Below are 13135 nucleotides of genomic sequence, written 5' to 3' on the forward strand. Positions count from 1 at the left end.
TAAGTTATCACACAAAAAAACAAAACTGTTTTTGCTTTGTCATTATGGAGTATTGTGTGTAGATTGAGGAAAACAATAATTTAATCAATTTTAAAATAAGGCTATAACGTATCAACATGTGGAAAAAGTCAGCGGGTCTGAATACTTTCCGAATGCATTGTATACTTTAATTCATTTTTTAAACTGGTACCGGGCTACCTTCAGACGAGTCTTGTGAGGCTTGTGGGCTACAGCAAAATAACCGACGTTTATGAGAGTCTCACCTTTCCACAGAGGGGTCATATTCTTCTGAATTTACATCAACAATATAGCTCAGGCAGTAGGAAGCTCTCTCATCCATTAATATGTAGATGATACAGTCTTATACCCCCCCCCCCCCCCCGGATTGTGTGTTAAACGCTCTACAACAAAGCTTTCTTAGTGTCCAACAAGCTTTCACTGCCCTTAACCTTGTTCTGAACACCTCCAAAACAAAAGGTAATGTGGTTTGGTAAGAAGAATGCCCCTCTCCCCACCGGTGTGATTACTACCTCTGAGGGTTTAGAGCTTGAGGTTGTCACCTCATACCAGTACTTGGGAGTATGGCTAGACAGTACACTGTCCTTCTCTCAGCACATATCAAAGCTGCAGACTGAGGTTAAATCTAGACTTAGTTTCCTCTATTGTAATCGCTTCTCTTTCACCCCAGCTGCCAAACTAACCCTGATTCAGATGACCATCCTACTATGCAAGATTACGGAGACGTAATTTATAGATCGGCAGGTAAGGGTGCTCTCGAGCAGCTAGATGTTCTTTACCATTCGGCCATCAGATTTGCCACCAACGCTCCTTATAGGACACATCACTGCACTCTATACTCCTCTGTAAACTGGTCATCTCTGTATACCCGTCGCAAGACCCATTGGTTGATGCTTATTTACAAACCCTCTTAGGCCTCACTCCCCCCTATCTGAGATACCTACTGCAGCCCTCATCCTCCACATACAACACCTGTTCTGCCAGTCACATTCTGCTAAAGGTCCCCAAAGCAGACACATCCCTGGGTCGCTCCTCTTTCCAGTTCGCTGCAGCTAGCTACTGGAACGAGCTGCAAAAAACACTCAAACTGGACAGTTTTATCTCCATCTCTTCATTCAAAGACTCAATCATGGACACTCTTACTGACAGTTGTGGCTGCTTCGCGTGATGTATTGTTGTCTCTACCTTCTTGCTCTTTGTGTTGTTGTCTGTGCCCAATAATGTTTGTACCATGTCTTGTGCTGCTACCATGTTGTGCTGTTGCCATGTTGTGCTGCTACCATGTTGTTTTCATGTTGGGTTGCTACCTTGCTGTGTTGTCGTGTGTTGCTGCCATGCTAGGTTGTTGTCGTAGGTCTCTCTTTATGTAGTGTTGTGTTGTCTCTCTTTTTGTGATGTGTGTTTGGTCCTATATTTATATATTTATTTATTTTTTTAATCCCAGCCCCCGTACCCGCAGGAGGCCTTTTGCCTTTTGGTAGGCCGTCATTGTAAATAATAATTTGTTCTTGACTGACTTAAATAAAGTTAAAGGTTAAATAAAAAATAAATAAAACATCTTAGTGTGTAGCCCAAACTGTTCTGATGCTACAGACAGAAGTTGGCAGATCGGCGGTACCGAGTCCTGTGATACTTATGGTGCTTGTAGAGCAAAACGGAGAACACCGTCGTGTTTGTGAGAGTCTCATCTTTCCATAGAAAGTTTGTAGGCCAAACAATTAGTACACTACAAAAGTTTTCATGACAATATCGATTTTTGGGATGTCTCATGATCTGACAAACACCGCTGTAGCTCTGCCATCTTTCACCGCAGATGAGGCCGACATCGGCGGATGCGGGGGATTAAGATACAGCCCATGCAAAAAAAAAAAAAAATGACATATTTTTATGAATTTCTATTATGCTAATTAGATTTCCGCGGGGGCGCAGTCATCGACTCTAGGGGGTATATTTTCTGGGTTATCTGTTCAATTATTTATGACCATTGTCTCAAAACACACAAACCAAATCGATGCACACACTTCTAGAGGCATGCAGTGTGTATGTGTGTGCTGCTGTGTCTGGGGCAACATCAATTATCCCGGCCTAGAGAGAGCTGCCCCCTGACCCTCAGTCCAAAGCAGTAGGCAGCAGGACACAATCCCATTTCTTCCTGAAGCCGTTTTGCCTCAGTCTCTCACCTGGGTTCAAATACTATATGAAATCTTTCAAATACTTTCAGCGTTTGCTTTAGCCTGCCTGAAGTGCCAGATGGGGAGTTTGCACTTTGCAACTATTCTGTTAGTCTATTTAGCCAGTCAAGCTGAATCAAGCCCAGCTAAAGTGTTTGAAATGACTTTAAATATTATTATTATTATTATTTGAACCCAGCTCTGGCAGCCCCAGCCTCATGCCTCAGCCCAGTAGAACAGAACAGAAGATGGAAAAAAAGACCCGGCAGTAACATCAATCAGTTTAGACCCAGAGTTACAAATCAGTGTGCAAATCCAGCCAAGCAGAGGTGCAGTTCACAGCGTTCACAGTGTGTCATATTAGAATGGGGGCGAACCACCGCACGACACAACTCAGCTAGCTGCACAGCCGACCCAGCCAATCAGAGTAAGTGGCGAGTTAAGAGGAAGCCAGGCAAAGAAAGACAAAGGGGGAGAGAGAGAGAGAGAGAGAGAGAGCGACATGATTTTGTTGTTTGTCACAAACTCTGTCTGTTAATCACACATGGACACACTCAGGAAGTCACGAAGACACAACTCGCCCCGCCTCTCCTCACGCCTCACAGTGTTGACATGAGAGGAAGTGACAAAGTTTGAGAAGGACAACGAGTGCTAAACTCCAGCTATAGAACGTAGACATTTTCTATATCCACCAGTGAACTCTCCGCTCTTCTCGTTCTCTCCTCTCATCTCCTCTTCTTTTCTCTCTTCTCCTCTTAACCTTAAACACTTTGAAATTCCCTCTGGTGCAAAAGGTTGCATGTTCGAATCCAGCGATAGAAAGTTGCTTTTGAGATTTTTGTTTTAAGCCTATCCCAAACCTTAACCCTTACCTTAACTATTTGCATTTAATGGCTAACCTTAAGATTTCTGAGTTAATGCCCAAACTTAACCCTAACCTTCAAAATTCAGAGTTAATGCTTAAACTTAACCTTAAAAACTTCGAAATGTGATGTTTGGAACAACTTTTACATTTGACGTTCGGGAAACGGATGAACATCTAATTCTGACATGTGACTGTGAGAGCTTGTTGAAATGGCTGTGATAGGAGAAAACTGAGGATGGATCAACAACATTGTAGTTACTCCACAATACTAACCTAAATGACAAAGTGAAAAGAAGGAAGCCTGTACAAAATAAAATAAAATCCAAAACATGCATCCTGTTTGCGATAAGGCACTAAAGTAATACTGCAAAAAATGTGTCAAAGAAATGCACTTTTTGTCCTGAATTCAAAGCATTATGTTTGAGGCAAATCCAACACAACACATCACTGAGTACCACTCTTCATATTTTCAAGCATGGTGGTGGCTGCATCATGTTATGGGTGTGCTTGTCATCGGCAAAGACAATGTTTTTTTAGGATAAAAAGAAAAGGAATAGAGCTATCCACAGGCAAAGTCCTAGAGGAAAGCCTGGATCAGTCTGCTTTCCAACAGACACTGGGAGACAAATCCACCTTTCAGCAGGACAATAAGCTAAAATGCAAGGCCAAATATACACTGGAGTTACTTACCAAGACGACATTGAATGTTCCTGAGTGGCCTAGTTACAGTTTTGACTAAAATCGGCTTGAAAATCGATAGCAAGGCTTGAAAATGGCTGTCTAGCAATGATCAACAACCAACTTGACAGAACTTGAAGGATTAAAAAAATTATAATGGGCAAATATTGTACAATCCAGGTTTGCAAAGCTCTTGAGACTTACCCAGAAAGACTCACATCTGTAATCGCTACCAAAGGTGTTTCTAACATGTATTGACTCAGGGGGTTAAATACTTATCTAATCAAAATATATAAGTGTTTAATTTTCAATTAATAAATAAAAAATGTTCTTCCACTTTGACATTACAGTATTTTGTGTAGATCGTTGACAAAAAATGACAATTAAATCCATTTGAATCCCACTTTGTAACACAACAAAATGTGAAAAATGTCAAGGGGTATGAATACTTTCTTTAGGCACTAAGGCTAATTCTGATAGAAATCACATTAAAACGCCTATGCTGACACTCGCACCTTGGCACAATCAGCCAGCAGTGAGGCACTGATGCCTGTACTGAGTTGGAGGCAACCCTAGTGGCAGGAGCTGGGGGGGGGTTGGTGGGAGGCAACAAGGAGGCTGTTGACTTCTAGCGGAGAGTCGGCCACATGGGAAATTAGCCCTGCAGCTCCGCAGCCTGGAGCATGAAATTGAAGCCGTCCGGACGGAGCGTCTGACTAGAACCTTCCCTCATATTCAGAATAATTAACTATAGCACTAGTCCTGCAAAGCGCTATAATACCTTCCCCTCTATTGTCTCCCTGCCAGGGCTCCATGGAACTGACAAGGTGACCTACACCACACTACAGAGGAAGTAGTGGAACTGATACTGAGAGAGAGAGATAGAGAGAGAGATAGAGAGATTGTTTCACTTTTGTTTATTATCTATTTCACTTGCTTTGGCAATGTAAACATGTGTTTCCCATGCCAATAAAGCCGTTTGAATTGAATTGAGAGAGAGAGATAGAGAGAAAGCTGAGCTGCCACGCTAGAGTACAGCTAAACTGTTTAGGACAGCTAAGGACTACAGTATGTTTAAACAGCAAGACTAGGAGTAAACAGCTAAATAACAATGGCTGAACAGTCAGAGTATACAACTCCCGATAATACGTTTATTATTGTGGCGGTTTCAATGACTTTGTAACAACAACGGATTACACACATCACCTCAAACAAGAGCTGAAAAAAATGTAATATCCACTCTGAAAACTTTCTCTGTCTATAAACTTTGTTTGAAGGACCAATTCTGGATTGCAGGACTTTAAGAGGTTACTACGTGGGTTAACTGCATGTCTGAGGGGTTGAGAAAATAGATAGAGGGAGAGGAGAGGAGAGGAGAGGAGAGGAGAGGAGAGGAGAGGAGAGGAGAGGAGAGGAGAGGAGAGGAGAGGAGAGGAGAGGAGAGGAGAGGAGAGGAGAGGAGAGGAGAGGAGAGGAGAGGAGAGGAGAGGAGAGGAGAGGAGAGGAGAGGAGAGAGGGAGTGTGGGAACATTAAGATGGAGGATAAATGCCACTTGAGACAGTCAAGACAACAAAGTTTTATAACAAAGTCGGTTAATACGGACAGGGACTCTACACAAGTTAATCTTGTACTATTGGGTATGTATTGATCTTGCAAACTGTGTTTTATAAGTGGGGTAGCACCAAAGTAATTTCAGAAAACAGCTAAAATGTGCCAATCAATGTCCTAAGGGACCAGATCCACCTTTATACTTCCTTTAAAAAATCAGCCCAACATCAACACAAGGGCAAGTCCATTTCTAAGGAGACAACCACAACCACAGTAGCTCCTAAAACAACCCTCACCCGTATTACATATAAGAGGTTAACCCCAAACACATCCACCCACCCACCTATCAACCCTTACTCTGAAAGAGTATTTTTCTTTAAAACACCCACCAGGCTAGTGATTTTTCACATTTGTAATTAGGGCCCGCTCCTGATGAACTGTCCGAGGGCCCTACTTAATCGGATGCCAGAGGCCTCTGGGGCCACACATTGAATTTATTTCCCAGTGAAGGAATCAATCAGATGCATTATTAAACTGACTGGGAATCAGTAATGGCGGACGGATGGGTGGGAGTTTAAGAGGAGCAGAAGAGTGAAGGTTGAACGTTAATTGCAAACTAATCAAAGCTGAGAGAATGAATGAGGAAAGGGAGGAGAGGTTGGAGCAGCGGAGGAAAAGGATGGTGGCTTGAGTAGGGATGAGCACATGCACACACACATGCATACAAAAACATGCACACAATTTGTGTGAAACCTTTGAAAATTGCTCGCAGTGACTCAACCTTGATTAGAAATAACAAGTCTTAATGAGAAGTCCAGTAATCAGATGAAACGCCTTAGAGAATCACCTTCCTCTGAATGCTAAACACCATGGGCCCTGCTCTGCTGTCCATTACACTAGTCCTTGGCCCACCCCAATTACAGTCGAGCACCAGAATATATGAATATCTCTTTGATAATGGTTTGAATTTCATCTTTCCAAAATAAGGTAAAACTAAAGTGACAATGTGGGTTATTTTTTGGAGTAAAGGAATTTGAATACAAATTAATCTAAAGAGATCAAAACTTTTTGGCTCTGTCTTTGCTTTGGAGGTCAGGTTCTGTGGATTCAGAAAACTGGGAGAATATAAATTAACGTTTTAGTCTGATTTATCTAGCTCTGAGAACCCAAGTAAGCTATGGACCTAGCACAGTTGGGAAGAGTGGATGGATATGCTGAAGGAGACCAGAGCACGGCCTTTCAGTGGATGGCTATGCTGCTGCAGAGGGGTTCTAGAGTCAACACTATTTTGACATGGGAGCTGAGGTCGATACAAAGTCTTGATTTCTGCAGCTTTCCCTCATTCTCAGCAGAGTCAGCTAGTGTGTGCGTGATTCTACAGTAGGAGTTGAGCAGTTCCTCACCTGTAGCTTCCCTTTAAAAAACCCTAAGTAGACCTCCACTCTCCTACACATTGCCCTCACCTCTCCAAAACCCATTTAACCTCTCAACAGAATCCAGAGTGACGAAGCCGTGCACATTCACACACAAACACACTGCTTGCAGAGTGTGCTCTGTTTGTCACCCAGACCCCTTTCCTCAGGGTTGTACCTGCCTATGTTGTGTTCTCAACCTCTTGGTGGCTTCTCTCCTTAGAACAATCTCTGAGCCGCCGATGTCTGATCAAATACACTGGCAGGGTGAGACTGTAACCCGCCATCTGACACACACACACCCACACACACGGACACACATACAAACGGCAGGCCCTCCAAATGGCAGCCCAAGGTCGCCCTTTCTCCAGTGTTTCACATTTCGGCACTCCACCATTTCCAGCCCCGCTCTTTCCTACAGATTGCTTCTGAAAATTGCTTGCAGCTGCTGTTCTGTTGGCGGCCCATACAGAAGTCATACTACAGTGTACGGTAGGAACGAGCAGAGCCAAGGGGAGAGGAACTGGCAATGAGAGAGACATCTGCCTGTGTATGCCATTTTTTGCCATTTTAACCAGCAGCCAGAGAGCACTATATAAGAGCATCAGTAACGATGAAGCTAATTCATTTCTGATTGTCTTTCTCACACAGTTGATGTGAGTATATGAGTTCTCCATGACTCTATGATTCTTTCATAGACATGCACTAAAGTATGTGGACACCTGCTTGTCGAACATCTCATTCTAAAATCATGGGCATTAATATGGAGTTGGTCACCCCTTTCCTGCTACAACAGCCTCCACTCTTCTGGGAAGGCTTTCCACTAGATCTTGGAACATTGCTGCGGGGACTTGCATCCATTCAGCCACAAGAGCATTAGTAAGGTCAGGCACTGATGTTGGGCGATTAGGCCTGGCTCGCAGTCGGCGTTCCAATTCATCCTAAAGGTGTTCGATGCGGTTGAGGTCAGGGCTCTGTGCAGGCCACTCAAGTTCTTTCACACCAATCTCAACAAACCATTTCTGTATGGACCTCGCTTTGTGCACAGGGGCATTGTCATGCTGAAACAGGAAAGAGACTTCCCCAAACTGTTGCCACAATGTTGGAAGCACAGAATGATCTAGAATGTCAATGTATGCTGTGCGTTAAGATTTCCCTTCACTGGAACTAAGGTGCCTAGCCCGAACCATGAAAAACAGCCCCAGACCATTATTCCTCCTCCACCAAACTTTACAGTTGGCACTATGCATTGGGGAAGGAAGCGTTCTCCTGTCATCCGCCAAACCCAGATTTGTCCGTCGGACTGCCAGATGGTGAAGCGTGATTCATCACTCCAGAGAACGTGTTTCCACTGCTCCAGAGTCCAATTACACCACTCCAGCCAACACTTGGCATTGCGCATGGTGATCTTAGGCTTGTGTGCAGCCATGGAAACCCATTTCTTTGAAGCTCCCGACGAACAGTTCTTGTGCTGACGTTGCTTCAAGAGGTAGTTTGGAACTCGGTTGTGAGTGTTGCAACCGAGGACAGACCATTTTTACACGCTACTCGATTTAGTACTCGGCAGTCCCGTTCCGTGAGCTTGTGTGGCCTGAGTCGTTGTTGCTCCTAGACGTTTCCACTTCACAATAACAGCACTTAAAGTTTACATTTGACGAACTGACTTGTTGGAAAGGTGGCATCCTATGACGGTGCCACGTTGAAAATCACTGAGCTCTTCAGTACGGGCCATTCTACTGCCAATGTTTGTCTATGGAGATTGCATGGCTGTGTGCTCGATTTTATACACCTGTCAGCAACGGGTGTTGATGAAATAGCCGAATCCACTAATTTGAAGGGGTGTCTACGTACATTTGGCCATTTCGTGTATTATGAGGGTAAATTAGTATATAACAGCTCTATGACTTTCCTCCCACAGCCATAGAGTTTAGCATAATGCCGCCGCCCCTCCGTAATGGCAGGTGAGATATGGTTATAAAGAAATGGCTGTAATCTCATGGTTGTCTCTGTACAGTAATGCCCATGGATGGCTTGATCAATGGCCAGGACTAAGTCATTACGGCTGCATTAAAAAGTAATAAACAGCGGTGTGCGAACATGCCTCCCTGTGCTTGTTTTCAAACGGAGCCCCGGTACACAGGTCATATGCTGGAGGTAAATATGAAAAACGGAGTGCAGCCCGCTGTGAATCCTGGGTAATTAATAAGCAGGATGTGAGCGTATCGGAACTCTGTGGAACACCGTTACAGGGTTTAGAGCTGACCTCGGGTCTGTGTAGGGTCAGTTGGCTGTGTGTGTGAGACTCAGACAGATGGAAGTGGACAGGGTTTGTTCTGCTGATTGGAGGGATGTGCAGACTGTGTGTTTCTTTGGTGAAAAACGCTCTGTGAAAAAACACAGAAAACGTCAATCTGATTTCCAGAGGTAAGGGAAGGAAACACGTTCATTTTTAGAAATGAGGCGGGAATTAGTGGTGCAGCAGCTCAAATGTGACAGGGATGGATCAGGTACCCACAATGCAGTTCAGGCTCACTGCTCTGGAACAGGACGAGGAGAGAACAAACTGTGGGCTGCTGGCTGGCTGATTAGTTTTTCCAACTCGTAGCTTCCTCGCTCCTCATTCGCCACTGAGCTGGAGGCAATGTTCCTCTGGATGCCAGGCCGTGTGTGTTGTGTGGCGTGGGCATGTGGGTGTGTTGGAGATGTCCTGAAGGCCCTTTTTTTTTGTGTACTGACACAGAACCAATTCATCCATCCCCGTGCATCCATTCCTCCATACACATCTACACAACAGCACGTGAAAGAGAGCGTCTGAACTTACTGCATATAGCGTCAGCCTCGTCTGATCCGTCGGCACACTCCGGCTCCCCGTCACAGCGCCACCGCTGGGGAACACACTGGCCGTTCTTACACGCAAAGTCTGTGGTGGCACACGTCTTCTTTGCTGCTCAGAGAGAGAGAGAGAGAGAGAGAGAGAGAGAGAGAGAGAGAGAGAACAGATTAGTATGCTAAGTCAAATATACAACTCAAGCTAAATGAAATGGAGTCTCGCTTTGAACAAATGTGACTCGTTTCAGGAAACTAGGCATACGTCGCGGGTCACTACTTCACAGGAGAGCCATTTGAACGTAAACGTATTTGTTTTATCAAAATGCGTTTTTTGGCAGAAATGCCTTCTGGAACATGTGAACTTTCATGTGCCTTAATAACAAACTTCCATGCCATCTGTAAATACGAATAAAATTGTTAAATTACGAGCCTAGTTGGTTTAGCCACAGAAAAAGACAGCAACCTTCCCGCTAGCCATGATTGACTGAGATAATGAGTGGGCTGGACATGCCGAGAGATGAGTTCGGATTGGTCTGCCATATAGTACGCTTCTGTCTATTTGAGCTGTTCAGTATGTGTAGGTAATCCTGTCTAACGCGGCTTTAAAAAAGATATATTGCGTAGTAGAACTGCATGAGTGTTGCTCTCCACTTTCTGGAGGACCGAGTTTGAAATCAGTGGAATTAGAGTATGATAGCTAAGGAGATGGAGAAAACACCTGTCTCCGGATTACATCTTCAAACTAAGGGCAACCATGGCATCCGTGAAAGGGAGAAGCGTCCATCCATGATGTATACGTGTAAGATAGTCTAGCTAGCTACATTCTCAGATATTACACATTTCTAATTTTGACAGAAAGCTTTTTTCATTTCAAGTTTAAGTGTACTGTTAGCTAGCTAGCTAACGTTAGCTGGTTGGCTCACTAGCTAACGTTACATGTATGATCTTATTATTTGTATCTCAGAGCCATTTGCTTTGCTAGTTATAGATTAATATTAGCTAGCTAACACTGAACCTGGTTGGTTAGCTACCCGCAGATTCATGCAGGGTAGTAACGTCATGAGTTGGGATTATGGTTCATTGTTTAGCTAGCTAGCTACATGTCTTAACAAAAGACTCCACTATGCAAGTAACCATTTCAATAGAATGTCACTGCAACAACTGTTGATAGATGTAGCTGGTAAATTCACTCTGGCTATCTACTCTGATTTCAGAGCACAGGTAAGATAGTCTAGCTAGCTACATTTTCAGATATTACACGTTTCTAATTTTGACAGAAAGCTTTTTTCATTTCAAGTTTAAGTGTACTGTTAGCTAGCTAGCTAACGTTAGCTGGCTGGCTCACTAGCTAACGTTACGTGTATGATTTTATTATTCGTATCTCAGAGCCATTTGCTTTGCTAGCTATAGCCTAATGTCAGCTAGCTAACATTGAACCTGGTTGGTTAGCTACCTGCAGATTCATGCAGGGTAGTAACATCATGAGTTGGGATTATGGTTCATTGTTTACCTAGCTAGCTAGTGTTGGTGAACACATAATTGGAGAGGAAGTACAAAACCAACGACACTAGACAGAGAGGAATTTGCTTAAGCAAAAGGCAGTTTATTAAAACAGAGATAGCTGGTACTGTTCAAGCTACATGCATGGACCCAACCAATTGCCTCTTAAGGAGACAGTTCAGAAAGGATGGATAAACAGAGTTACAGCATTATTTTATACAATGTAACATAAAGGAAGGGGTCCTTCTTCTAGTCCCTTGATTGGTTCCCGAGGCGTAGGAGGCGGGCCTGCTCTGTCCAGAGCAGAAGCCCCATTGGTGCACGGCAGAGTCCTCTGCCCTTGGCACCCGACCAGTAGACAGGGGAGTTGAGAATGAGTGTGCGTCCACAGTGAGATGTGTGTGTGTGTGTGTGTGTGTGTGTGTGTCTCAAGGGAAACTCGTGGGGAGCAACAAGTGATTGTGGCCTGTGGCGTGGGTGTTGTCCTTGGCCACCTGGTGACAAGATATGGTCCTCTGTCCATTGTTCGCTACTAAAATGTTATGCACAGACAACTAACACAACAGTATCAGACACATGACACAGAACAGTACGCTGTTAGTATCAGACACATGACAAATCCCCCTCTTCACGTTATAACATTTTATATTTACTACGACACTAGCTACATGTCTTAACAAAAGACTCCACTATGCAAGTAACCATTTCAATAGAATGTCACTGCGACAACTGTTGATAGACCTAGCTGGTAAATTAGCTCTGGCTATCTATTCCGATGTCAGAGTACTCTCGTCTGAGTGTGCCAGAGCGCAGAATAACTGACAAATTTATGAACGTTCAACACCCGTTGAATATGGCCGGTGTCAGTAAACGTTGGAATTAAAGCGTAAATTGTTGCCAGCAGCACAGTTGCAGTCACCAACGCTCTGGTAACATAAAAACAGCCTAACCAGCTCTGCTAGGGTGAGTAAAATGGTAGTGAGATGTTTTCTCATTTGTATCTGGAAGTAGCTAGCTATCATTAGCCAGTTAGCTTGGATGCTTGACTGCTGTTGTTAGGACAGAACGCTCATATCAACCCTTAAAGAGATGGATGGGGCTAAAGCTTAAGAGGGTGTGAACGATGCTGAATGGGTGTAGACAACGAAGGGCTCTCCAGTAGGTACCAAAACATTCAAAGGCCATTATCTCAAAAGTGATGTTACAAGTTTATCAACTTTCAAAGCAGAATTACTTTCCCATTGTTCCTCAAATGCAGTGGATGATATACCATTTTGTAGCTCTGTGTCTCTGCTTTTATCCAATATTCAAATTTTGCTACACAAGACCAAATCAAGGCGGTCGGTCACAAATGATGAAAGCCTCAAGGTCGGGTTTACAATCAGGTCCACTACCTAATAAGCAAACTACACAAAAAGTGGCCAGATGCAAGCTTCAGTTCATATACCCCCACTTTACAAATACCTTCCCAAATCTGTCTATTTGTCTCAGTGCCCAGAGATTGCAGCAAGGACAGACTGTGTTGTTAGATGACCCATCTTACCTATTCTCTCTCCGAGCAGAGCGGAGCAGCCCGGGGAAAATTGGAGCGCTTGAGCGTGTCACAGGGAGGGCTAAAGCTCCTTCTTCTCGACAGGGAGAGCCCTGAACAAGAGAAAGCACTCGCCTCATGCGAGAGAGAGAACAATGCCCCGCTCCACTAGCCTGATGAACAACACACACCGGGACTAACAAATGAGAGAGTAAGCCTGTAACTGTCCTGTTCTCTTCCTCATTTACAGGCCTTGGTTTAAACAGTGTTGTGCCCTCGGGACGACACTAGCCTAAAATGTAAGTCAGTGGAGTGCTAGTCTAGTCAGAAACACTGCAGTGGAGTGTGAGGGGGATCGCTAGGGGTCTGGCCTTGCCTGGTTGGGGAGAGGCTAGTTAGCCTAAAGATTTTAGCCCAAAACATTCCACTACAGTGACTACATCTAATGTAGGTTGCTGTACTGTAGCACTAGTCAGAATCAATGTAGTGGAGTGTGAGAGTTGCTACGGGCCTAGCCCAGTCTGGCTGAGTAGACTAGAGGCTTGTTAGCCTGTTGTTTATGTGATGTAGCCTACCTTGGGT

At 44.1% G+C, this 13135-nt stretch overlaps 1 protein-coding gene across 1 annotated transcript in view; it reads right to left on the reverse strand.

Annotated features, from left to right (window-relative positions):
• Positions 1-13135, reverse strand: part of LOC311123568 (low-density lipoprotein receptor-like) — a gene marked incomplete at both ends in the record, with an annotated part of 216636 nt that overhangs the window by 61452 nt on the left and 142049 nt on the right. Inside the window, one exon of the mRNA XM_084197810.1 lies at positions 9515-9637. Within this exon, the coding sequence (XP_084053936.1) occupies positions 9515-9637 (123 nt within the window). The remainder of the gene's footprint in view (positions 1-9514; positions 9638-13135) is intronic.

Source organism: Coregonus lavaretus (genome assembly GCF_964263955.1).
Source record: "Coregonus lavaretus genome assembly, contig: HAP1_SCAFFOLD_752, whole genome shotgun sequence".
Classification (NCBI taxonomy): domain Eukaryota; kingdom Metazoa; phylum Chordata; class Actinopteri; order Salmoniformes; family Salmonidae; genus Coregonus; species Coregonus lavaretus.